This window comes from Protomyctophum parallelum (genome assembly GCF_964188405.1).
Source record: "Protomyctophum parallelum genome assembly, chromosome: 11".
Classification (NCBI taxonomy): Eukaryota; Metazoa; Chordata; class Actinopteri; order Myctophiformes; family Myctophidae; genus Protomyctophum; species Protomyctophum parallelum.
In genome coordinates, this window is record NC_139707.1 from 10,167,178 (window position 1) to 10,194,864 (window position 27,687).

Genomic DNA, 27,687 nt, shown 5'->3' on the forward strand with positions numbered 1-27,687 from the left:
TTGTACTACAATCATTTGAAAACGTTGTAGATTTGGACTGCAGCCCTATATATATAGCCTACATTTCAGCCTTTTTCAAAAGATTGTATATACAATTGAAAACTTGAAATGGGACGTTCTGCATAATGAGTGCTTTCTATTTTTGGTGCTTTAAGTACATTTTGAGGCCAATACTTTTGTACTTTTACTCAAGACTCAAGAATAAACTAGCTAACTGGCTAGGCTAACTAGCTAACTAACTAGCTAACTAACATGGCAACTAGCATGGCCCACTAGCTCTCGCTGGCCAATAAGCAGTGAGAGAGGGCGCCTCCTCTCTGTTTACAGCAGAGCTATCCAATCACCTTCCATCTTGCAGAGGGAGATGTTTTTTTTTTGTGCTACTCATTGGCACGTGAATGCCTTTCAAAACGCGAGCCGGTCGTTTTCATTGGCTACGCTGTACGTAGCCAGCCTCCCATTGGCTGGGTAGTAGTGATGTGCACCCCCCCCCCCCCCCCCGGTCTCAGTGGTGTGAAGTAACTAAATGTAGTAAATGGTACATTTACTCAAAGTGCTATACTCGAGTACACATATTTTTAATTCTACTGCATTACATCTGTACTCGAGTACACATTTAGAGGTACACTTACTTTACTTGAATGTTTAAAATGTCTTTATACTTCTTTATACTTTATACTTCTACTGCATTACATTGCAAATATTGTACTTTTCCCGCCTTAAATAGGGACGCCATGTTGAAATCAGCCTTGACCCATTGCAGCATTCTGATTGGTCCCTGACCGACCAACCAGCAGTCTTGTTCCACCTTGTTCTGCCACCTTCTGGTTGTATATGCCGAGTTAAAAAAAAATTCAGTTTTTGTATTCAAAATAAGAATAAAAAAAATCACTTTTCCACGACGGCAGTGGTTGGAGAGAGAGATGATTTTTGTCCAACCGAGTAACAACAACCAATGGGACGCGAAGAGGGGCAGGAATGTGGGCGGAGATAGACAAAAGGACCAAAGAAAAAAGGACAAAACAGGGAATGAGGAGAAACGAAGCATCTCCTTGAAGACATAAAAGTAAGACATTAGACACCATCAAAGCTCAGAGGCAGGTCAACCCATCCTGGTCCTCCGAGCCGGATGAGGATGTCACGGTCGCTGTGGCGGCTCCGCCCACCCCGACCAAGAAAACAGCCATGCTAGACTTCGATTGGTTGATTCTGGCCATACCTCCTCCTCCTCCTCCTCCTAATCCTCCTCCGCCCGTACTGGCCGGTCTGCCATGGTGGTGATAGGACGATGACATGATGAAGTGGGCGTGATCAAAGTCCAGGTCCAGGCTGGTGTCTGTGGAGACCACCCAGGAGGAGGGGCGGGGCCATTTCTTCAGCGCGTACGGCGTCTTGACGCGACGCTTGATCTTCTCCGCGGACAGGCTGAGACCCGAGTCTGCCGAGCCGCACACTGACGAGAAAGACATTACATTACGCACATGCACGCACACACACTGACAGGAGTGTTTGGTCTGCTAACAGAAGATAGCATCAGAATTTCAACACTTTGTGTGTGTGTATGTGTGTGTGTGTGTGTGTGTGTTCATAAACAATTCTAAGAGAAGTGGGTGGGTTACACACACACAGTACATCGGCCATGCATTCCTATCGCAAGTTATCAGAATTCCGACATTCAACAGATTCTTATCTGCGTGGAATTTCCACACACACACACACACACACACACACACACACACACACACACACACACACACACACACACACACACACACACACACACACACACACACACACACACACACACACACACAGACAGAGAAAGAAAGAAAGAAAGAAAGAAAGAAAGTGGCCGGTTAAGACCGATATGAGGTTAGGGGACTTACGTGGCCGGTTAAGACCGATATGAGGTTAGGGGACTTGCGTGGCCGGTTAAGACCGATATGAGGTTAGGGGACTTGCGTGGCCGGTTAAGACCGATATGAGGTTAGTGGACTTGCGTGGCCGGTTAAGACCGATATGAGGTTAGGGGACTTGCGTGGCCGGTTAAGACCGATATGAGGTTAGGGGCGAGGCCTCGTAAAACAACCTCACCTGATGACGATGAGGAGGATGAAGAGGTGGATGAAGAGAGGTCCAAGGAACAGGGTCTCTGAGGACGCTCTCTGCCCCGGCTCCGCCTCAGCTGGACCGCACAGTGGACCGGTTCTACCGGCTGTACTGGGACCGGTCCAATCTGGACCGGTTCTACTGGTTCTACTGAGTCCGGTCCAGTCTGGACCGGACCAGGTTCTGGCCTGGCGTGCGAGACCAGTCTGCTGACGACAGCGCGGTCCGCATTCTGATCCGCCGCCGTGATCCGGTCGGGAGTTCGGTCTTCTGTGGCCCCGCCCCCCTCCGTTGTCACGGTGACATCATCATCGCCTCCCGTTGCCCTCGGCGACGACCCCGTGACCTCTGCGGCGGCGGCGTCCTGGCGGGTGACCTCTGACCTCCGGTTGCTGTTGTTGTTGTTGGAGTTGGGGGGGCGATGGAGCTCCTGGTGGTAGCTCTGAGAACAGCAGGACATTGTTTTAGTCACATAACCCATTAGCACATTTAGACCTGAGGAACTACAAATTTTCTACAGAACTACAGTTTTCTGAAAAACCCATGTTTCTAAAAATAAGTCAAAAGTAACATGGTTGCATTTTAAAATATGCAAAGAAGTACACGACCTTGGTGGTAAAAGAATGTGCCACGTTATCACGGCACCTGTAGCGAAGAGGATTCTATCCATCCCCGACTCCCTGCCGCATGCTACTACAACCCCATCGGAGCGCATCTTCTCCAAAGCTGGATTTATTGTCTCTTTTCTGCACTAATATAAGTACGGTAACTATAATATTGCACTCAGAGACCGCTTATACGTTGTGCGAATGGTGCGGCCGCACAGGGCCTCACGAAGTCGTGCCTGCGAGGCCTCGCGCTAGACGGCATTTTTTTATTCTATGAAATGGAACCCCTCTCTTTCTCTCTCTCCCTCTCTCCCTCTCTCTCTCTCTCTATATATATATATATATTAACTACGGGTATTTAATTACATATTTCCATTTTGCACCAATAGTATACTGCCATGTCTTAATAAATTAATACAGTGTTGCTTTTTACAATAAGCAAATTAAGAAAGTTGATCACAAAGTTAGTGTGGTATTTGTTTAGCCTATTTGTTTTAGGTTTTAGTTTAGTTCCATATAGAACCTACTCCTAGAGCCTGGGATGCCTACATGTGTCAGGCTTGGTTGGTTGCGCTTAATAAGAGTTCATGTTATGGTCGGGTGGTGTTTTTTCCACAAAGCCTCTGACTTTATTTCAGTTATAAATGTTACATGAGAGAAGCAAAATGCCGTTCGTCGTGTGCTGTGCAGCTTTGGATTATATTCCTTTATTTGATGGAGAGGTATGCCTGTGTCAGACGCTGTATTTTATTTATGTGTCAGGCTTGAAGAGTTCATTCATGTTACCGTTCGTTTACAATTGACTGAGGAGTTTGGATTATATATATTTTTATTTGATTGAGAGGTAATTGAGAGGCGCTGTTTAATAATTGTTAAATAAAAGACCAATCCAATATGCGCTCCTCTCTACTATTTGTATCTTCTGCAGCTATATCGCTGTTTTATTATAAGCCTAATTCATTGTGCGTCACTGCTCGCCTCGCACCGCCGCTATTTTTCAATAGCTAAAGTATAACACAATGCTTAAAACACCAAAAGGGGTTCTCGTTCAGACATATGACGGGACTGACCTGGTGTGGGCGTCGCCCGGTGCTCAGCAGCGGCTGGTATTCGTCGGGACTGCAGTTGAGCAGCGAAGCCCCGCCCTCTTCACCTCCGTCCACGCCCCCACTCATGCCTGGCTCCTCCTCCACCTGACGGAGCGTCACCATTATTACATCACCATTACATCACGGTCATTACATCAGCATTACATCATCATTACGTCACAATCATTACATAATCATTGCATCATCGCCTCATCGCAATTATTGGAGAATACGTTTTTCCCAAATACAGATCCCATTGTGGGGGTCCTCGACATGGGAACCATTGGTATAAAAAGCATTAAAAAATGGCAAAACACTCCTAAAATAAAACGACATAAAGAAATACAGCATGTTAACGTACACTCACCTGAGGTCCCGCCGGATTGGTCCGTCCGCCGGCTTTTCCTCCTCCTCTCATGCCATTGGTCACCAGGGTGGGGACACCGGCGCTGTAACCGTTGGTGACCACCGCCAGTGTCCCTCCCACGCCCGGGACGGTGTTGTTGTTGATGGTCGCCGCGGTAACCAGGTGGGGCTCTGCCGCCCGGGCAACAGACACCGTGTTCACCCTAGCAACGCCCGTCTCCACCTAGAAACCACCCAGAATTTTTAGTCGACTAAATACTCGTAAGAGTTTAGTCGTCTAAATCTACAGTTTGTTTCTGTTGACAAGAACGCATTTTTGTGGGCCTTGATGCCGTTGTAATGGCAAATTTTACCCTTGGTTACGTGCTGGAAATAGCAGATCTACAAGCTCACAATACGTTGTGAGCTTGTAGATCTGCTATTTCAGAGTGCAACAACCAAAGACTATTATATTATGACCAAAACAGATGTTTGCTGTCCAAACCGACAGTGGGTTAGGTGGAGACCGTATAGCGGTACCGTACCTGCTTGACGTTGGACCTGTGCTTGGTTCTGGGCTGGAGGGGCAGAGTGCTGGGTCTCTTTGGGACGTTGTGCTGTTTGGGGAGGGGGAGGCAGTGTTCCCCTGGCCACTGCGTCGAGGTCACCTGCTTAACAGACCAAAGGGAACAACTTTTATCACTCTACAGGTACAGAAAACAATCCCAATCTGAAACACTGAGATTATATTTGAGCTCAAAATGAGGTATATTGTACTACAGTCTGGCCAGTTGTATTATGGCCTGCTGCTATGGTACAATGAACTCTATTCAAAACTATTAAAATACCATTTACAATGTAGGCATTTATCAGATGCTCTTAATTCAGAGCGACTTACAGTAAGCAACACAATAATAAGGTTGAATAAATACTGTAAATAAATAAATAGTAATCAAGAATCATAAGCAAGCTAAGAACATAATATCTGTCGACAGATATTCCGTTGCTCCAGACTGTATGACAGGAAGCATTTATATTTTACTCATGATCAGAGCTTCCGTTGCTCCAGTCTGGATGACGGAAGCATTTATATTTTACTCATGATCGGAGCTTCTGTTGCTCCAGACTGTATGACGGAAGAATTTATATTTTATGATCAGAGCTTCCGTTGCTCCAGACCGTATGACGGAAGCATTTATATTTTACTCATGATCAAAGCTTCCGTTGCTCCAGACCGTATGACGGAAGCATTTATATTTTACTCATGATCAGAACTTCCGTTGCTCCAGACTGTATGACAGGAAGCATTTATATTTTACTCATGATCAGAGCTTCCGTTGCTCCAGACTGTATGACGGAAGCATTTTTATTTTACTCATGATCAGAGCTTCCGTTGCTCCAGACTGTATGACGGAAGAATTTATATTTTACTCATGATCAGAGCTTCCGTTGCTCCAGACTGTATGACGGAAGCATTTATATTTTACTCATGATCAGAACTTCCGTTGCTCCAGACCGTATGACGGAAGCATTTATATTTTACTCATGATCAAAGCTTCCGTTGCTCCAGACTGTATGACAGGAAGCATTTATATTTTACTCATGATCAGAGCTTCCGTTGCTCCAGACTGTATGACGGAAGCATTTATAATATTTCACTCATGATCAGAGCTTCCGTTGCTCCAGACTGTATGACGGAAGCATTTATATTTTACTCATGATCAGAGCTTCCGTTGCTCCAGACTGTATGACGGAAGCATTTATAATATTTCACTCATGATCAGAGCTTCCGTTGCTCCAGACTGTATGACGGAAGCATTTATATTTTACTCATGATCAGAACTTCCGTTGCTCCAGACTGTATGACGGAAGCATTTATATTTTACTCATGATCAGAGCTTCCGTTGCTCCAGACTGTATGACGGAAGAATTTATATTTTACTCATGATCAGAGCTTCCGTTGCTCCAGACTGTATGACGGAAGCATTTATATTTTACTCATGATCAGAGCTTCTGTTGCTCCAGACCGTATGACGGAAGCATTTATATTTTACTCATGATCAAAGCTTCCGTTGCTCCAGACCGTATGACGGAAGCATTTATATTTTACTCATGATCAGAACTTCCGTTGCTCCAGACTGTATGACAGGAAGCATTTATATTTTACTCATGATCAGAGCTTCCGTTGCTCCAGACTGTATGACGGAAGCATTTATAATATTTCACTCATGATCAGAGCTTCCGTTGCTCCAGACTGTATGACGGAAGCATTTATATTTTACTCATGATCAGAGCTTCCGTTGCTCCAGACCGTATGACGGAAGCATTTATATTTTACTCATGATCAAAGCTTCCGTTGCTCCAGACCGTATGACGGAAGCATTTATATTTTACTCATGATCAGAACTTCCGTTGCTCCAGACCGTATGACGGAAGCATTTATATTTTACTCATGATCAAAGCTTCCGTTGCTCCAGACTGTATGACAGGAAGCATTTATATTTTACTCATGATCAGAGCTTCCGTTGCTCCAGACTGTATGACGGAAGCATTTATAATATTTCACTCATGATCAGAGCTTCCGTTGCTCCAGACTGTATGACGGAAGCATTTATATTTTACTCATGATCAGAGCTTCCGTTGCTCCAGACTGTATGACGGAAGCATTTATAATATTTCACTCATGATCAGAGCTTCCGTTGCTCCAGACTGTATGACGGAAGCATTTATATTTTACTCATGATCAGAACTTCCGTTGCTCCAGACTGTATGACGGAAGCATTTATATTTTACTCATGATCAGAGCTTCCGTTGCTCCAGACTGTATGACGGAAGAATTTATATTTTACTCATGATCAGAGCTTCCGTTGCTCCAGACTGTATGACGGAAGCATTTATATTTTACTCATGATCAGAGCTTCCGTTGCTCCAGACTGTATGACGGAAGCATTTATAATATTTCACTCATGATCAGAGCTTCCGTTGCTCCAGACTGTATGACGGAAGCATTTATATTTTACTCATGATCAGAACTTCCGTTGCTCCAGACTGTATGACGGAAGCATTTATATTTTACTCATGATCAGAGCTTCCGTTGCTCCAGACTGTATGACGGAAGAATTTATATTTTACTCATGATCAGAGCTTCCGTTGCTCCAGACTGTATGACGGAAGCATTTATATTTTACTCATGATCAGAGCTTCTGTTGCTCCAGACCGTATGACGGAAGCATTTATATTTTACTCATGATCAAAGCTTCCGTTGCTCCAGACCGTATGACGGAAGCATTTATATTTTACTCATGATCAGAACTTCTGTTGCTCCAGACCGTATGACGGAAGCATTTATATTTTACTCATGATCAGAACTTCCGTTGCTCCAGACTGTATGACAGGAAGCATTTATATTTTACTCATGATCAGAGCTTCCGTTGCTCCAGACTGTATGACGGAAGCATTTATAATATTTCACTCATGATCAGAGCTTCCGTTGCTCCAGACTGTATGACAGGAAGCATTTATATTTTACTCATGATCAAAGCTTCCGTTGCTCCAGACCGTATGACGGAAGCATTTATATTTTACTCATGATCAAAGCTTCCGTTGCTCCAGACTGTATGACGGAAGCATTTATATTTTACTCATGATCAGAACTTCCGTTGCTCCAGACTGTATGACGGAAGCATTTATATTTTACTCATGATCAAAGCTTCCGTTGCTCCAGACTGTATGACGGAAGCATTTATATTTTACTCATGATCAGAACTTCCGTTGCTCCAGACTGTATGACAGGAAGCATTTATATTTTACTCATGATCAGAGCTTCCGTTGCTCCAGACTGTATGACCTCAGCAGACAGACTGGTCAGGGGGGGGGGGTCTCACCTCAGCAGACAGACTGGTCAGGGGGTACAGCAGCAGGGTGCTGCTCGGGGCAGCCAGCAGGTCGGGAGAACAGAACTGTTTCTGAGAGTGAGACATCAGACTCTCATCTGAACTCTCCCTCAGGTTCTTATCAACCTGACGAGACAGACAGACAGACAGGCAGGCAGACAGACAGACAGACAGACAGACAGACAGACAGACAGACAGACAGACAGGCAGGCAGGCAGGCAGAGAGGCAGACATGAAAGAGAGAGTACATTGATTGATTGCATACGTTATTAACACGTTTGTTGACAGTACACTTAGGATAACACTATAACTACCTGTCAGTGGGGACTGTTGGCTGGGAGGAGGAGTAGGACTAAGGCCCTATACGTCCTCTCTGGGGGGGGGGGGGGGGGGGGGGTACTACCTAATACTGGGGGGTCAAATTATGACAGGCAATTCCTGCTGTCAAAATATGACCCCCCCAGTCAAAAAACACTTGGTGGTCCTAAGGATGAATACAAAATGAATATCAACATCTTAAAACCAAAATGTTGAATTGTGGGTTTGAGCTAAATCAAAGGAGGGGGGGGGGTAAACTACCTGTCAGTGGGGAGTGTTGGCTGAGGAATGAATATCAACATCCTAATACATCCTAATACTGCTGTCAAAATATGACCCCCCCCCCCCCCAGTCAAAAAACATAGACACTCATGCTTTCCAAGGTGTGATTTGGGGTCCTAAGGATGAATACAAAATGAATATCAACATCTTAAAACCACATGCCCTTTTGATGTAAATCCAACAATGTACTCAATTCATCAGTAATACATAGTGTATATAATACATTACAGTACGATGCTATACTACGGTATACAATACACAGGGGAGAGAGAGAGAGAGAGAGAGAGAGAGAGAGAGAGAGATACATTGAACCACACCTCTCTAGGGTCCAGCTTGGTGGCCTCCAGGTCCTCCTCTGTCAGCTGCAGGAACACTGGAGCGCCCCCTGCTGGACAACATGAAAACACAGTTACACTGTACTCTCTGGTGGAGCTGTTGCCCCCGCGACCCGACTACGGATAAGTGGTTGAAGATGGATGGATTTATGGACTAACACTAATCGTACATCATCATGACGTAAAATAGTGTGTGTCGTAACATTGTCCATTCATTCTCAATGGGAATTTAATGTTTGTGTAGGACAACGTTAGTGCACACTCACCAACAGCTGGATATAGGAGGGCCTAGGGGAGGAGGAGCTAGCGCCCCTCAAAAAACAATCTATACAACTCGGAAATACACGTTTCTACGCACAACAGTTTGTGTTGTGTGTGACGTCACTCACAGCTCCAGATAGTCTATATAAGATGCTGCAGGGTGAGAGACCACAGCTGTAGACTGAAGACACGGAAGAGAGAGAGAGAGAGAGAGAGCCAAACGTAAGAAGGAAGACAGAAAAGAGATGTTTGGGTGGACGGTGACCAGAGAGGACGGAGGAAGAGACAGAGCTGGTCAAGCTGTCGTGGCAGTTGGACACCAGGTTTATTCCTTTACAGACTCCAGAAGCTATTCCAGCACGGACGACATTGATGTGAACGTCTTCAGCACAGTGTCTTTGCGCTGGAGGACCCCGTTGCCCCCGGTTAAAACCGGAATGATACCGAGACGTCCCAAGCGCTACAGCCACACAGCTGTACTGATAGAGGACGTGGTCTACATCTGGGGGGGTGTTACTACATGGAGGGAAGTGGTGTCGAGGGAGTACTGTGACGTCCTTCATGCATTTGATGTCGACGCTAACAGATGGTTCATACCAGAGATCTCTGGGGCTGTTCCAACTCCACGGTTCCTCCACTCAGCCTGTGTCGTCGGGGAGGTCATGTTTATTCATGGAGGATGTACCCGGACTGGACTCACTAATGACATCTACAAGTTGGACACCACCACAATGGTCTGGACTTTAATTAACACCAGAGGAACTCCACCTCCTTATTCATCAGGTCACTCTGCAACCATCATTGGGACAAAGATGTTTGTATTTGGGGGCTATGGGGGGGGAGTGCTACAACACATCAGAGTGTTTGACACAGAGACCAACCACTGGCTGGACACACCTTCTGCACAGCTTCTTCCAGAAGGACGCGTGGCTCATTCAGCCTTTACCTACAATGGGGAGCTGTACATATTTGGTGGCTGGAACTTAATCCAGGCTTTTGATGATCTGTGGAAGTTAAACCCAGAGACCTTCTCCTGGAAGAAGGTTGAGTCAAAGTGGAAAAAGACACCATTCTTTGGTAAGAATGTAAGGATGAAAAGGCGTAAGCCGCAAAAAAAAATCTTAAAAAAAAAAAAAAAGAATGTAAGGATGTGCTGTTGCATGCTGGGAGATCGTCTCATCATCTTTGGAGGATACGGAGACGACGGCGGCTCTACACCTGTTCTACTGAATGACCTGAACATCTTAGACTTCAGTCCTAGCCTCAAGACATTATGTAAGCTAGCAGTTATTCAGTACAGTCTGGATCCGTCTGTACTCCCACACAACACCAGGTGGGAACTGGCAGCCATGACTAGTGAAGTAAATTAACTAAAAAGGAGAGATAAGTGCTTTTCTCTCCCTATAGAGCTCATGAACAAACTTACTAAAATACTTAGGCAAAAATACGGAGAAAGAAGTCGACGACCACAAACAGGCAAATGAAAGTTGTTCCGGAGTTCCATTTTAATTTCAGAGTTCAGAAAACAGTTCCACATTAATTGTGGAACCACCTACATACATTCTTAAAAATGGTCTGTACAGGGGGGAATTGAAAAAAGAAAAAGCATCTTCATTCGAAGGTAAAAGTCAATGTTTCTGTAGTGACACATTTTGGGAGAGTAATACATTATTAAAATACAATATGATAATTGTGCCTCAACAAAAATAGGTGTCCCTTAGATCTGGTGCCACATTAATATGGTAAAAGTTTTTCCAAAATAGCATACAAATTTCACACAATTTCCAACTCTTGAACCAATTTGAACCAATTTGGTAGAATGTTCCATATATATTACCGTAGACTGACATTAAGTTTAAACTACATATATTATCGTAGACTGACATTAAGTTTAAACTACATATACTATCGTAGACTGACGTTAAGTTTAAACTACATATATTATCGTAGACTGACATTAAGTTTAAACTACATATACTATCGTAGACTGACATTAAGTTTAAACTACATATACTATCGTAGACTGACATTAAGTTTAAACTACATAATACTATCGTAGACTGACGTTAAGTTTAAACTACATATACTACCGTAGACTGACATTAAGTTTAAACTACATATACTATCGTAGACTGACGTTAAGTTTAAACTACATATACTATCATAGACTGACGTTAAGTTTAAACTACATATACTATCGTAGACTGACATTAAGTTTAAACTACATATACTATCGTAGACTGACATTAAGTTTAAACTACATATACTATCGTAGACTGACGTTAAGTTTAAACTATATATACTATCGTAGACTGACATTAAGTTTAAACTACATATACTATCGTAGACTGACATTAAGTTTAAACTACATATACTATCGTAGACTGACATTAAGTTTAAACTACATATACTATCGTAGACTGACGTTAAGTTTAAACTACATATACTATCGTAGACTGACATTAAGTTTAAACTACATATACTATCGTAGACTGACATTAAGTTTAAACTACATATACTATCGTAGACTGACGTTAAGTTTAAACTACATATACTATCGTAGACTGCAGTCAGAGAGGAAGCATTAAGTTGGAGTTTGTAGATCTGTTTCCACCCGACAGGGTTGATAATATAAGGCCTGTATGCGCTAAACATGTCTGAGAAAACAAGTGTGTGTGTGTGTGTGCGTGTGTGTGTGTGTGCGTGTGTGTGTGTGTGTGCGTGTGTGTCTATGCACTGCATACATGGAATAAAAGGCTGAGAAGCAGTACGGTGCTCCAGTGGACAGACATGTTGTTATTAGACAGATGACAGAGAAACAGACAGGTTTGTGTGTGTGTGTGTGTGTGAGTGCGTGTGTGTGTGTGTGTGTGTGTGTGTGTGTGTGAGTGTGTGTGTGTGTGTGCGTGAGTGAGTGCGTGCGTGACACGCACGCACACACTCGTTACACTCGGAGTCTCTTCAGACAGACTGTTGACTCACACACTTCCGTCATCTGCACAGGTGGAGCGAAATTCCTTCACGACGGACGACGTACGTCGCGACGTATATTTTTCCGTCGCAACGTATATTCGAGTACGTCCTGGCGTAAATATCAATTCGTCCCGGCAGAACGGACTCGTCGCGGCTATATCTACCCGTTTGCGACGTAATAAGTTGACTATTATTTTCCGTCGCGCCAGAACGGGACTCGTCGCAGCTATATCTACCCGTTGTGGCGTGAGCTGGACTCGTCACGGCAGAACGTGACTCGTCGCGACTATATCTACCCGTTTGCGACGTGCGCCTCGCCGGTCCGGTCTCCAGGCGAGCCTGCGTCCTTCATATATTTTTTTTTCTGCTCTCGTTGGACTTAACTTTAAAAGTCCAATGGAACACCTCTTTGTAACGGGCCGCTGTAGCATAGTGGTCTAATCCCTCGCCTCTCTATTCTTTTTTGCTGAGGACGCTGGTTCAATTCCCGCTCGCGGCAGACCAAAATTATTATATTTTAGACAGACACACAGACAGACAGACAGACAGACTGCCTGTCTGCCTGCCTAATGTATTGTAAATAATGTATTCATTCCATACGGCTATTTTTTTTTAATATAAAAACTTTTGTCTTTCGCGCGATTCGAACCAGCGTCATCAGCACCAAAATATTGAGAGGCGAGTGATTAAACCGCTAGACTACAGCGGCCATACGTTACAAAGAAGTGTTTCATTGGACTTATAAAGACAATAGCACCCAGCTGCAGTCTCGCAAGGGGAGGGACCGGAAGTGCTTTTATTTCCGGCTTCCACGTGCACAAGCGCACATACACGCACGCGAAATATAATGCGCGTGCACGACACGCACTTGCTGGTGCGCGCTTAAATGCCGGGTGTATATAGTACCATCTGTGCTTAAACATAATTACGTGGTCGGTTTGGAAAAGTTTGAAGTAGTTTGTTGTAGGTAATATTTTAATTGAAAGCTTATTAGTTGGTGGTATAAGTGTGCATATTTGAAGAAATGCAAATCTAACAATAATAAAATGATATGCAATAATAGGCTAGGCCTATATGGTCGATTATAACATAATGATATCAAGGCATTTAAGTAATGTAATAAGTTGCTATAACCCCGTACCCCTGTCCCACACACACCATGTCCAGACCATAGACCACAGACACACGACCATATGCATTTAATTTACTATGAAAACCTGCATTTCCCGTCAGTCAGTCAGTAAGTGTGTCATGTCACGCCTCGTGTCATGCCTCCATATATGGTCACGCCTCATGACACGTCACACCACCATATATGGCCGTTTCCATATGATATAAGATCCCGACACTGACCTCATCAAACCCTGGATAGCCATACATTGAAAAGACTGGATCATCACCTAGATCTCCATATATGGAGCTGAGGCGGCCAGCAACTCTACATCTGACCTCATAATGTAATAATCAGCTCATAATGTAATTAAAAGACGAGCACATAACTTAATAGATTTTTCTATAATGTAATAATGTGTTACATTAAGAACCTCCACATAGGCGACTCATACTGTAATAAAACTTCATAATGCAATAATGTCTTTATAATGTATGAGCTGATTATTACATATTGTTAAGTCAAACCCCACTTCCACTCCAAATGACAGTAAAGGACTCAACTCCAAATGTCCAACTCAAATGTCCAACTTTATTTTCAACTTTTTGCACACTTTGTTGCAGTTGCTTTTGTTGAACTTGGTTGGTTTCATCAATAAGGTTGAAAACCTTTGAAAACAAAGAAACAGGTTTTAACAACAATGCAAACAATAAACATATTTTCAAACAATAAGTTCTCTTTTTAAACATTAAATATATATATTTTAAATAATCAAAACCGTCTTTTAGACAAAGTGGTTTAAATATAGTGTTCACACAAAGAATGCCAAAATGTAAAGTCTTAAACTAACTCTAAAGTCGACATTTTAACAGTCTTAAATTAACTCATAAAGTCAACATTTCAACCCAAATTGCCAAAGTCATTTTCAATTAAACACTTCTGAACTGTAACCCTTAACAAATGACTCAAGCTAAGTAAACATTTAGTATTTCAAATTGAATAAGTGAAGAAGAAAATAGCTGAAATTTAAGCTTGTAGATCAGCTCTAATTGCACAAGGCATTTTAAACCCAACATGAATTGTCCACATTTTTAGTAGGCCTTCAAATTCTTAAATCATTTTAACATTTCTCTCTTGGTCTTATTTTGTAAAGATATAATAGAATAGAATAAGTAGAATAAGTAAGTAAGTAGAATAAGTAGAATAAGCAAGTAAGTAGAATAAGTAGAATAAGCAGTTGAACTAAACACACAATTAGCCTGAATTTAACCACATTAAGCTGAAGTAGAAAAGCAGTTGAATAAATATAACAGACCATTGGCGTCTTTGGGGTAGAGCTCCTGGGTAGACTTCAGCTTGCTTGTTTGTTTTTTGTGAGAGAGTCAGCACCACCAGCCTTTAACAGGTGTTCAATCACCCAAACGAGCACCAGCAGCCATCTTGCAGCTGATGCACTCTGGGAGATGTAGTTGTCTTGTTGTGTCTTGTGTCTTGTTGAAGATTCATGCTCCTTTTCTGAGTTTATGCTCCACTCATGAGTTTTAACTCAACACCTCCCACTTGAGCTCCTGGGTTCTTAACCACAGAGAGGTCACTCAAGTCCTTCACGCCTCTGTTGTTCTTCAGTAGGAAGTAGAATGACCAGCCGCCTGACATCTCGATGCAGAATTGTGGCCGGGATTTTGGGTTTTTCACTGTTTGATTTTGTGGGCTTTCCTTTGTCGTTTGCTTTCGTGATGGGAACAGGATAGCTGGGAAAGGTCCTCACCAGCACATCTCTTACGATGCCTTTGCTGTCAGCGTTGACACTGACTACTCTAGCCAGCTTGTACTGTCCTCTCAGGGCATTTTGGTCAGCCAACCAGACCACATCTCCAACAGCGACATTTCGCTCTTTGGTGTGCCATTTGTTCCTCATGAACAAATTAGGACCGGCCAATTGGCTCCATTTCTTCCAGAACTTGCTGACCTCTGCCTGAATATTCTGTAGTCTTTTGTATGGGTAGCCATCAAACTGAAAGTCTCCAGGGTCACCTTTAGGATGGGCACGTCCTAAAAGCAGAGAGTTTGGAGTGATGTACTCTATGCAGTCTTCCCTGCTTTGAGTTCTTGCATCGATGGGTCTCTCATTAGCAAGGTTGGCTGCCATGAAGAGAAACGTTTGGAATTCTCCCCATGTGAAAACACCTTCCCCACCAAGGTTGCTTAAGGCCCGCTTCACTATTCTGACAGCTGCCTCTGCTGCACCGTTCCTGTGGGGAGAGTCTGCAGGGTGGATCTTCCACGACCATTCTGTGCCATGTTTGGCAGCTTTTTCTTCAAGGTCGGACCTGTTCAGTTGGTCAAGGAATTTGTAAAGCTTTTCCAGAGCAGGCTTGGCTCCCACAAAGTTAGAGCCAGGGTCTGACCAGAGTTTCCTGGGGTGTCCTCTCAGCGAAGTGAACCTTTGATAGGCGAGCAGGAATCCTTCGGATGACTGGTCACTCACCACTTCAGTGTGCATGGCTCGGGAAGCCATGCAGCAGAAGACGATCCCCCATACTTTGAGTCTGGTTCTCTTCTTGACCTCATCCTTCACTTCATAGGGGCCGAACAGGTCCATGGTGGTGAATTCAAAAGGTGCAGCTGGGCCCGTTCGCTCTGGAGGCAGGTCAGCCATGATTTGTTGACACTGTTTTACATTGTTCTTTCTGCAAACAACACAGCTGTCAACCACCCTCTTGGCAAGTCTCCGGCCTTTTATCACCCACGCCTTTTTCCTCATGCGAAGAAGGGTTCCTGCTACTCCCTCATGGTTTGCTTTGTGGGATTCTTGTGCCAGCAATGTGGACACCCACGATTCAAATGGTAAAACTGGCACTGCAGTCTTCACTTCGTTGAACATCTGGATTCTGCCTCCACAAACTAGGAGTCCAGAGTTCACGTCTTTGTACACTGCCAATCTGCTTAGAGTCGTCTCTGGGAAGGCTTTAGCTTCTTGAGCAGCGAGGAAAAGCTCTTCAGATGCGTTGCCAAGTTCTTTCACAGTCAACCCAGCTTGTTTGGGTGATGCCTCCCACTTAGACTTCCCTGGCACCCGGCACTTCCTCTCTAGCCACTGCTTGACAGCTCGACAGACCCAGGCGATGACTCTCACCAGTTTGGACAGGTTGCTGAATCTTCTTATTTCCACAAGATCTTTGACCCAGCCAGTGGGCTTCTTTCTTAGAAGAGTTGGTCTTTCCTCTTTTCTTTCCTGTGTGGTCCGAGGGTCGTCTGCCTGCGGACTGATTTTAGCTTGAGCTCGAGTGATTGCAGCTGAAAATGCCTTCCTTTGGAGTGTGTTTACGCTCTCCCTGGCCTGGGCAGCTACCTCTCCAGCTGATTTAATGGGCCACTCCTCCACTGGCCACTTCAGGAATTCTGGTCCGTTTTGCCAGGTGGAATCCTCTCTTAAATCTTCAGGAGTGCCTCCTCTTGTAATGATGTCAGCTATGTTCAGATCTCCACGGATCCACCACCAGTCCTGCACTGGTGCAGTCTTTTGGATCTCACCCACTCTGTTGGCAAAGAAGCTTTGGTACCCATAACTGTCTCTCTGGATTGCCCCAAGGACCGTCTGACTGTCCAGCAGATGGAACCATTTCTCGATCTTCATTCGAGCATGCTTTTCCACATACTTCCTGATTCTGGCTGCGAAGACTGCTCCACAGATCTCCGCTTTTACAGCTTCTCCCTTTTGATCCAGAGGTGTCAGTTTGGCTTTTGATTCCACGAACCGAACTTCAATGCCATGACTTGTTTCCCATCTTAAGTACATCACAGCTCCAAAGGTTTTGTCACTTCCATCAGAGAATGTGATGCCCCAAGGGTTTCCTTTCCAGTCAGCTGGAGTGAGGCTTCTGTAGAATTTCACCTGACCAAGCTGTACATATTCTTCAAAAAGCTGTATGGCTTCTTCTCTGATGCTTTCCGAGAGTGGTTTGTCCCAGGTTTCTTGGGTTAGCTTGCCACCTCCTCCCTCTTGGAATGCCTTTCTGACAAGAATTGCTCCCTTCTGCTTGACCGGTGCTATTAGGCCAATTGGGTCGTACAGCCCGGCTACTTGGCTTAAGAGAGCCCTTCTAGTCAGTGGGTTTGGTGTTTCGGTTCTCACCTCTTCTTTGAGAAGATCTTTACCAACTCTCATTTTCTTCTTTCTTTTGGAAAAGTTAACTGAGGTCAACATGTAGAGCTTGTCTTCGTCCACTTGGTAGCCGATGCCCAGGGCTTTGTTGTCTTCTTCCCTCATTTGATTTGGGAGAATGAAGGTTTTCCCTTGTTCCTCTTTTAGGACTTCCTTGTCTGTTCCTTTCCTCCCACTTTGCCCTGACCGGACCCATGGTTTGAGGAAGAAGCCTCCAGCTTCCAAAATCTCTCCAACTTTTGCGGTGATTTTGTCGAGTTGATCCAGGCTATTGTGGGAGGTCAAGAGGTCGTCCACATAACTGTCCTCTTCAATGACTCTGCGTTCATCTTCCAAGTGAACAAAGCTGGGCAGGCTCGCCGTTTCCCTCATAGCCAACTGAGCGATGCAACCAGCAGGTTTGTCCCCGATGTTGACTCTGGTGATTGCATATTCACTGATCTCCTCTTCTGGGCTGTCTCTCCAGAGGAATCTGTGAAGATGCATCTCACGCTGCTCCAGCCACACAGAGTTGTACATCTTCTTTATGTCTCCTAGAGCTGCATGCACACCTTCTCTGAACCGTAGCAGTACAGCTCTAATAGGGTTGAGTACATCTGGTCCCTTAAGAAGAATGTCATTCATGCTCACGCCTTTGTACTTCTGGCTGCTGTTCCATACAATACGAACTGGTGTTGTCACTGAATGGGGGTTTGGTGCCACCAGGTGGCTCACATACCACACTGGTCCAGTCCACTTGTCAATGATGTCATCGGTGAGTTTTATGGCTGCTCCTCGTTCGACCATTTCATGGATCTGGGTTGTGTATGCGACTTTCCAGTCTGGTTCTTTGCTCAGTTGCTTTTCCATCCTTAAGAAGCAGGCCTGGACTGCACCTTTGTTGTAGGGGAGAGAGACAGGATCTTCGGTCCAAGGATATTTTGCGTCCCAGTGTGGAGATGGAGTGTGAGCATCCTCCTCTTTGTAGGTGAGGCCTCCTTTAATGATCTCATACTCCCTCTCCTCTGCCAGGGTCATCTCTTTTCCTCCTGGTGGACAGTTTCCACATCGACATCCTCCACATCTTGGTTCACATGCAGCTCCGATGCTGTCCCAGTGCCACCACTCAAGGAACCCACGGTTACTGGCAACTGTGAATGTCTCTTGATATTTGACTGCTGCTGTTCTCATGGAGCGAGCAAAGTGTGTTCTTGATCCATGTGCTTCCACGTCCACCTCTTCATGCAGATCGGGATGTGCTCCGCCCACTGTCTTCCCCAGTGGACTCTCCCACAAGACGAGGTCTCCAATTACTTTTACTCTTTGGGGAGCGAGTCTTCCCTCTCGGTGGCTTATGAGTAGCTCAACCTCTTCTGGTCTTTCCAGCTCTTCAAGCTTGACCTCCGGGAAGAACCTTTGCAACCTCTCGGGTTGAATCACTTGATGGACCTTGGCTATTTCATCTAGGCCGTAGCAGACCAGTTCATGGGCTCTTTCAGTGCCTTTAGGAGTCTTCACTCTAACTTTGAGGAGGTATCTCTGAGTGTCCACCTTCATGGCCATTCCTCCAACCCCATGTACAATCAAGGTTATCTTCTCTTTTCTCAACCCAAGTCTTTTAGCAGCCTTATGGGTGATATAGTTTGTATCCGACGCCAGGTCAATCAATGTCCCAATTTTCTGACCAGCGTTTGAAGTGACTTTCATCAGCATCATGATGACAGGAAGCTCGGCGAGACCATTTCTTCGCAGTAGTTCAGACTGGCCGGAGGTTTTGAGTGCCACTGCAGTTTTGTTAGTAAAAGCCCTTCTGCCTCGATCTGCCATTTCCGAGGAGAGTTCAGACAAGAACGACTCTTGTTCCTCTGTGAGTTTGCCTTTGTTGCCGTCTCTTCCACCTCTTCCCTCTTCCCCTCGAGGCTTGAATCCTCCTTTTGGGCAGAGGATATAATGGTGGTCTGCAGCATTTCCTCCCTTTTTACAGTCTGCATTTCTGCATAGGAATGTCTCCCTGCAGTATGCAGTTCCGTCATGGCATCCGAGACACTTCCTGCATGCTCCCAGCTGCTTCAAGGCAGCAGTCTTCTCCGATAACTTCAGTCCCTTGAATTTCCGGCAAAAGAACAGTTTGTGGTTATGTCCACTGTCGCCACAGACAACACATCCGTCAAGCTCTTGTCTCTTGGTGTTCTTTGTCGAGGCAAACTTTCTCTCATTCTTTTTGTCCGGGCGATCTGGCTTGTCCGTCTTCTCCACAATTCTTAGTTGATCAAGCCTCTCCAGTACGTCTTCCTGGTTCTTCAAATATTTCAAGAGCATGTCAAAATGGTTCTCTGCTGTGACATTGTTGCTGGGATCTACCATGAACATCAACCAGTCTCTCTTGATAAAGTCAGGTAACTTGCTTTCGATTGATTTGATCACAAGTGGGTTGTTTATGGCCCCAGAGTTGCCCAATTCAGTGAGATCTGACAGAGCCTTCTCCACAGTTTGTATAAGGTCGATGACCTTTCTTGGCTGGTTTCCTTTTACATATGGTATCCTGTCGAGCTCTTCAAGGATTTCGACAGTGATGCTTGATTTATTTCCATGCCTGTTCTCCAATACTCTGAAAATGTCTTTGGCTGTAGTGTAGGTAGAAAGTCTGAGTTCTTTGGAGATTTTCTCCTCCACACTATCCAAGAGCTGGATCTTTTTCACTTCAGGGGATCCGGATGGCTCTCCCTGCCTTTGCAGGCTTTCCCAATCTTTTCTCCATCGGTGATAATCTCTCTTATTTCCAGAGAAGGTAGGTAGAGTGGTTGGCTTTATCCTCACCAGCGGTGTCGTCGGATGGTGTGGTGCAACTCCTGTGCCTTGCTCAGCAATCCTCAGGCTGCGTGCAGATGTAAACTGAGGTTTCCTCATCTTCAGCCTGAGAAGGGTTACTCCTAGGTCCTTGAGCCTCGCATTCAGTCCATCACTGGATTCGACGGGTATCCATTTCTCCCACATGGACATTATAGAGACAGCCTTTTCTCCCATCTCGTCTGAGAGCGTTAGGTGCTGTTCATAGCACTCTAAGGATTCACTCTTCACTGGCACAGTTCCTGCTGCTTCACACACTTTCTCAGCTCCATCAATAGCTGTTTCCAGCTCATGTCTTCCATATTTGGACCACAGGATTAGCTGCACAATGTCTCTGATCTCTGCCATCTTTGTTTCGGCTTCTTTTGCAGTATGTTTGAGGTCGTCCTCTTGCTTCTCGTCAAGCCCTTCCTCTTCATCGTCAGGTTTTACTTCAGCCTCCAGCTCAAGCCTGAACTCATCATTTGCCTCAAGCACGGCTCTATAACAGAGAGAGAGTGTGCTGAACTCGTCCATCAGCTCGGATCGCAGCATGGCGTCTGCTCCCCTGGCAATGTGGTTGGCTTGTTTGGTGAAGCGGCGTTTTGCTGTGGTCCTCTCCTTCTTTAGTTCTTTGACCTTCTCCGCCATATCTTCAGCCATCTTCATCCTTCCGTGTCAGCAGTATTGGGTCGAAGCAGTTTTATCCTCGTCTTCCACTGCTAGCACTTGGTTTTCAACTGTATATATTTCGCGTGCGTGTATGTGCGCTTGTGCACGTGGAAGCCGGAAATAAAAGCACTTCCGGTCCCTCCCCTTGCGAGACTGCAGCTGGGTGCTATTGTCTTTATAAGTCCAATGAAACACTTCTTTGTAACGTATGGCCGCTGTAGTCTAGCGGTTTAATCACTCGCCTCTCAATATTTTGGTGCTGACGACGCTGGTTCGAATCGCGCGAAAGACAAAAGTTTTTATATTAAAAAAAAATAGCCGTATGGAATGAATACATTATTTACAATACATTAGGCAGGCAGACAGGCAGTCTGTCTGTCTGTCTGTCTGTGTGTCTGTCTAAAATATAATAATTTTGGTCTGCCGCGAGCGGGAATTGAACCAGCGTCCTCAGCAAAAAAGAATAGAGAGGCGAGGGATTAGACCACTATGCTACAGCGGCCCGTTACAAAGAGGTGTTCCATTGGACTTTTAAAGTTAAGTCCAACGAGAGCAGAAAAAAAAATATATGAAGGACGCAGGCTCGCCTGGAGACCGGACCGGCGAGGCGCACGTCGCAAACGGGTAGATATAGTCGCGACGAGTCACGTTCTGCCGTGACGAGTCCAGCTCACGCCACAACGGGTAGATATAGCTGCGACGAGTCCCGTTCTGGCGCGACGGAAAATAATAGTCAACTTATTACGTCGCAAACGGGTAGATATAGCCGCGACGAGTCCGTTCTGCCGGGACGAATTGATATTTACGCCAGGACGTACTCGAATATACGTTGCGACGGAAAAATATACGTCGCGACGTACGTCGTCCGTCGTGAAGGAATTTCGCTGTCTCTCCATCTGCAGCCTAGATGGAAGTGCAGAAAATGTGTGTGTGTGTGTGTGCGTGTGTGTACGTGCGTGCGTGCGTACCAGAGTGCTCAGATTCCGAGATGGAGGTCATCACAGTGTTGGGCGTCAGGCCTGCAGACACACTGCTCTCTGGACTGGACAAGCGAGCATGACACTGCATGGAGAGAGAGAGAGAGAGAGAGAGAGAGAGGTGAGGTGAATAAATTGATAAATTAATCAGTTAATTTCAGGAGATATATATCGCGCACACACACGTCGCACACACACACACCTGTGCCTGCTGTCGTTCGTAGTTGATGGAGTTCCTGTTCCTCTCCGTGACTCCGCCCCCTCCCCCCCGGGTTGCGGTGGCGACCGCCGCCGCCAGGTGACCGTTGGCCACACCCACCTGGTGGTCCTCGATGTAGGAGGAGGCGGAGTCGGCCGTGTTGTTGGAGGGGCCAACCCTGAAGCCGCCCCTACTGTTGGACAGGTTCCTGACAGGTGAGACGAGATGAGACAGAACCCTCTTACCTCCATGGGTTAACATTTCATGGGTTCTTTTTGTATATTAACTGCAAAAATTCATTGACCCCCAAAAAACGCTTATGAAACCCATTATGTGATTGTGGGTTCCAAATTTACTGTAAAAATCAAAGTGTGTGTGTGTGTGTGTGTGTGTGTGTGTGTGTGTGTGTGTGCGTGTGCGTGTGCTACCTGTGGCTCTGTAGTGTAGTAGAGGTCGTAGAGGTTCTGACCAATAGGAGCTCAGTGTGTTACCTGTGGTTCTGCAGTGTAGTAGAGGTCATAGAGGTTCTGACCAATAGGAGCTCAGTGTGTTACCTGTGGTTCTGTAGCGTGGTACAGGTCGTAGAGGTTCTGACCAATAGGAGCTCAGCCATCCTCTCCTCGGCACACTGGGCGGTCAGCCTGGCCTCGGCGTCCTGATCCCAGCAGTCCTCCATGGTGTCCTTCAGGGAGCGCACGGCCTGCATGCACAAACACACACATTGGCCTATTATAGCGCCACCAGGAGGCCACAACTTGACCTGCCCTGGTGGAGACCTGTGCCCCGAGGGGCACTTTATCTAGTCATAATTTATTTTGGTCTGGTTCATAAGTTTGAAGAAAGGAAGAGGCCGCACTGGTTGTAGCAAACGATGCAAAACTTATTTTAGGGTTAGGATGAGGGGTTTCTCACCAGGCTGTTCTCCTTCCAGGCCTCAGGGAACCTGGGTAAGGGTTAGGGTAGTGTAGGGTATGGTATGGTAGGGTTAGGGGTTTCTCACCAGGCTGTTCTCCTTCCAGGCCTCAGGGAACCTGGGTAAGGGTTAGGGTAGTGTAGGGTATGGTAGGGTAAGGTTAGGGGTTTCTCACCAGGCTGTTCTCCTTCCAGGCCTCAGGGAACCTGGGTCTCTGCTTCTCTCTGGACACCAGAACCTGCATGTCTTCAAAGCTGGGCTGGTTCCCCATCTCTGCCTGGAACGCCACCTGGTACTCTGGGACAGACTCACCTGCACGCACGCACGCACGCAGGCAGGACACACACGCACACACACACACACACACACAAGACAAGACATTAAGACCTTCTACAATAAACACAACCAATTGTACATGAGGGCGGCAGTGGCTCAGGGGTAGAGTGACCGGATGGGAACCCAGAGTTAGTGTCCAAGTGTCCTTGAACAAGACTCTGAACCCCTAATTGCTCCAGATGTGCTTCACTTGGATTTTGGACACCAGGGAACAGATCCACTCACCAGGGAACAGGTCCACTCACCAGGGAACAGGTCCACTCACCAGGGAACAGGTCGGAGCATCTCATGAAGGCCTCCCAGTAGACCAGGCCCAGGGAGTACATGTCCACCTGCTTCAGAGCCGACTCGCAGTCCCTGAGGTTCACGGCGCCTTCCAGGACCTCTGGAGCCATGTAGCGCACTGTGCCCACCTGAAAGGGTTAATTATAATATCAATATGACAATATATGCCTCTGGTTTGCGTACCAAAACGAGCTTCTAACCAGTTAACTTGCCAGTGTCCATAATGCTTAAATGTTTTATAAGATCAATCGGATTATCACACGATAGCTGAAGTGTCATGGTTCTCGTCATGTTACACTGAGCTATCTCGTTAAACCCAGCTGGCTGCGATGAATAACCTAATCATTAATCAACCTCACCAAACGATCCATATACAGGTAAGTGATATAACTCTGTATGATAAAAGTGTATGATGACCAGGCAACGTTGCAGTCCACTGCAGGCTATTTGATTTCCAAAATGCTTAGTATTATAACCGCCATCCATCGGCGCGCCTCATTATATGTGCCCAAAATAACAGATCTCTAAGCTGTTGAGACACGCCATTATAGCCAAGTTGGCAGTATAATAATGTTGTCGCTCTGTTTCGGGACTTCTGCACAACGGTGATGATTGCACTTTGTGAACGGGGACATATTAACTGCTTCACTTCAGAGGAAACATACTAAAGGGAGGGAGCTGCAGCTTCTATTCATGTTTACTCACCACCAGTCACCACCACCAATCCATTAGAACGATGGAAATGGAACATTAATATTTGGGCCCGTTGAGAACTTCTACCAAAGTGCTATTTGTTTCAACAAAGCTTTATATCCTGTTATAACATGTATATAACGATGCAATGTCTACAAAATGCTGAACCTCCTCCAACTGTTTATACTTTGCCCATTTTCAACTGTTTCTATTGTATTTTGACACCTGCTTTGGCAATGTAAACATCTGTTTTACTATGCCAATAAAGCGTGCGTGCGAGCGTGTGTGCGTGCGTGCGTTCTCTAACCTCAGATATAGCAGCGTTGTCCTCGTCCCCTGTCCTCAGGGTCTGTCCCGTCAGCTTCATGGACAGACCGAAGTCTGTGAGGACACATGACAGGTCACTCCTCACCAGGACGTTACGACTGTTCACGTCCCTGTGGGACACCGCTGGCTTGTACTGGTCTGAGAGAGGAGAGAGAGAGAGAGAGAGAGAGAGAGAGAGAGAGAAAGGTGATTTATTTGTGGGATTCAACTTTCAAGGGATTTTATCTAAACCAATGATAAGGCGACATCGCAGGACAACAGCAGTAGCTGTGTGGGGTGAGTTTAGTGAATGATAAGGGGACGTCGCAGGACAACAGCTGTAGCTGTGTGGGGTGAGTTTAGTGAATGATAATGGGACGTCGCAGGACAACAGCAGTAGCTGTGTGGGGTGAGTTTAGTGAATGATAAGGGGACGTCGCAGGGCAACAGCAGTAGCTGTGTGGGGTGAGTTTAGTGAATGATATGGGGACGTCGCAGGACAACAGCTGTAGCTGTGTGGGGTGAGTTTAGTGAATGATAAGGGGACGTCACAGGACAACAGCAGTAGCTGTGTGGGGTGAGTTTAGTGAATGATAAGGGGACGTCGCAGGACAACAGCAGTAGCTGTGTGCAGGGCTCGACAGTGCGACTAGGTACTCGCATTTGCGACAAAAAATATCACCGTGCGACTACAGGATTTGACCATTCAATCGTGATAAAGAGAAGTCTCTGTCTACAGCAAGTGCACATTCTATAGTCGCGGTTCTATACCTAAATCTATATTTCTGAACGGCGGTGTCGTTCGCCAAAAAGAGCAGAGCTACAAGCTAACAACATGTCGAGGCTCAATGCGGCGTTCATTTGGAGATCTGTCCCCTTTGCAACCACCGCGCCGCCCCTCCCTCTGTTGCTGCTCAGTTCTCTTCCCCGTGAGCACTGAGCAGCGGAGTGAACGCAGCAGGGTAGCACAGAAGACAGGAGTTGCTAGGACCCCGACACGTTGAATACTAAAGTTATTTAGAAAGTTTGTAATGTTAAAACATCACTTGATATAACTTTTAACCAAACGTGGGTGAAACAGCGTGCAGCCGCGCACGTAAAGAGTGCACGTGCACACGCACATGGAGTAGACTGATTGATTGGTATACCAAAACAACCCTTGCTTAGCACCTCGCTAAAAGCGTGTGCGCAGCGCAATACGAATGACCGACCTGGCTGGATATATTATTAGTCAGTGGCTAGCTCAGGTCCATAACTCTAAATGCAACGCATTAGACTAGAGCTATGGACCAGAGCTAGTCAGTGGCCTCACTGGCCTGCATAACGAGCAACGTAAAAAAGGCAAAGATCCCCCCCACCACCTCCTTCCACCACGCCGAGGTGTAGCCTATATGTCCGATGTTCTGTCTGAACTGAAGCAGTCAGAGCCAAGGATAATGTTACAATACTAATTCACCATTGAGTAGCCTCTGCACTGTCTAAATGTCACACTCACATGATGGAACAGCAAGATAAAAACGGATAGTCTGTCTGTCCATCCATTCATAAAATGAATTGACTATCTATCTGCAATTCTGCATACCAAACTAATAGTCTATCAGTATAAAAACAAATTGATTATATAGATTATATAAAAAATAATATGATATCCAGATGAATATCAATATTGTGATCATTTCTGAAAATATATTGTGATATAATATTTTGTCATATTGCCTGCCCCTACCTCATATCACTTTATTAAAGAAAGATCACACCTGTGTGAAGTGAGGGGCACTCTTATCATCATACATCATGGTTTAATTTACGTCATAATTATTGGAATTTTGACCTAATTTCTCCGTTCATTGTCAATGGAAAATATTGAGACGTGTGGGGACTAAAGCTGTATATAGGAGGGGCTAGCGCCCCTCAAAAACACATTATTTGATAACTTTTCATCGTGCTCCTAAAATAATTTGTGTGCTACTAGATTTTTCAACTTAGGCGCACACGTGCTACTTGGAAAAATGCTAAGCGTCGAGCCCTGGCTGTGTGGGGTGAGTTTAGTGAATGATAAGGGGACGTCGCAGGACAACAGCAGTAGCTGTGTGGGGTGAGTTTAGTGAATGGTAAGGGGACGTCGCAGGTAGGGATGTCGGTAACGGATAATTTCCCAGACGGTTAGCCGACAGGATTAACCGGGTCATTAACGGATAGTGGTTGATTTTTTATTTTTATTTATTTTCTACCCCAAATGTAATATGCATTTATAGGCTACATAATTAAAGTTAGTAGACGAATGGTATACATTTATTTATGCTCCTTTTTTAAAAGACAAACAAAAAAGCAACATTTAACAATATAAATAAATTGTTGTAGGCTTAATCATCAATAAACAACACATCGCATCTGCATCTGCGCGTCTACAGTACAGAGGTCCGCCGGTTCTAGTCCAAAACATAAATAAATCCAGTCCAGATCTGAGCAACCTATACCTATAAAGCCACTGGACGCATGGGCTAAACCTTTTTTTATTATTAAGGAAGATCAGCATGCATGTCACCGCGTTCCGTTTGTTGACTTTTCGCTGACGAGAAAACCCTCAAACATCGATAGCACATGGCTAACTTGATAGCCGTAAGCCGTGCCAGTGTGGGGACTGGAGACAGATAGGAGGAGGAGGAGGAGGAAGTGGCAGCGGCTGTAAACGTTCTCCCTCCAGGCCAAATGGCCAATAATGGATTTAATAATGCCAAGTAGGTCTCTGCATTGATACGGTCGACATGTGGTAATCTCGTCTCTCTGTCACTCGCTTACATTTACTACCACAGACTACATTTACTACCACAGACTACCACAAAGCTACCATTGTAGCCAACTAGCCATTGAAGTACAACAGAGCACTTTGGGACATTGAGGGGGCAGAAAACCGAGCCCGAGAGCTGTTCATGCAGCCTGGAGTGTGACAAGCTGGGCGGCGCAAATAAGAGCAATTTTAGGCATGTGTGCAACATGACAACTGTTTTAAAGT

At 45.4% G+C, this 27,687-nt stretch overlaps 1 protein-coding gene across 6 annotated transcripts in view; it reads right to left on the reverse strand.

Moving 5' to 3' along the window:
• Positions 1–252: 252 nt before the first annotated feature.
• Positions 253–27,687, reverse strand: part of LOC310866871 (bone morphogenetic protein receptor type-2-like) — a 40,619-nt gene continuing 13,184 nt past the window's right edge. For 2 of the 6 annotated variants that reach the window (XM_083776653.1, XM_083776654.1), the window contains exons 9-21: positions 24,676–24,833; positions 23,656–23,803; positions 23,230–23,366; positions 22,696–22,841; positions 22,145–22,349; positions 21,934–22,027; positions 8,961–9,031; positions 8,035–8,169; positions 4,696–4,821; positions 4,173–4,394; positions 3,788–3,910; positions 2,095–2,551; positions 253–1,453 (exon numbers count right to left, since the gene is read on the reverse strand). In XM_083776653.1, the coding sequence (XP_083632779.1) occupies positions 1,092–1,453; positions 2,095–2,551; positions 3,788–3,910; positions 4,173–4,394; positions 4,696–4,821; positions 8,035–8,169; positions 8,961–9,031; positions 21,934–22,027; positions 22,145–22,349; positions 22,696–22,841; positions 23,230–23,366; positions 23,656–23,803; positions 24,676–24,833 (2,384 nt within the window). In that variant the 3' untranslated portion in view covers positions 253–1,091. The remainder of the gene's footprint in view (positions 1,454–2,094; positions 2,552–3,787; positions 3,911–4,172; positions 4,395–4,695; positions 4,822–8,034; positions 8,170–8,960; positions 9,032–21,933; positions 22,028–22,144; positions 22,350–22,695; positions 22,842–23,229; positions 23,367–23,655; positions 23,804–24,675; positions 24,834–27,687) is intronic. The other 4 variants (XM_083776658.1, XM_083776657.1, XM_083776655.1 and 1 more) reach the window with 4 other exon arrangements.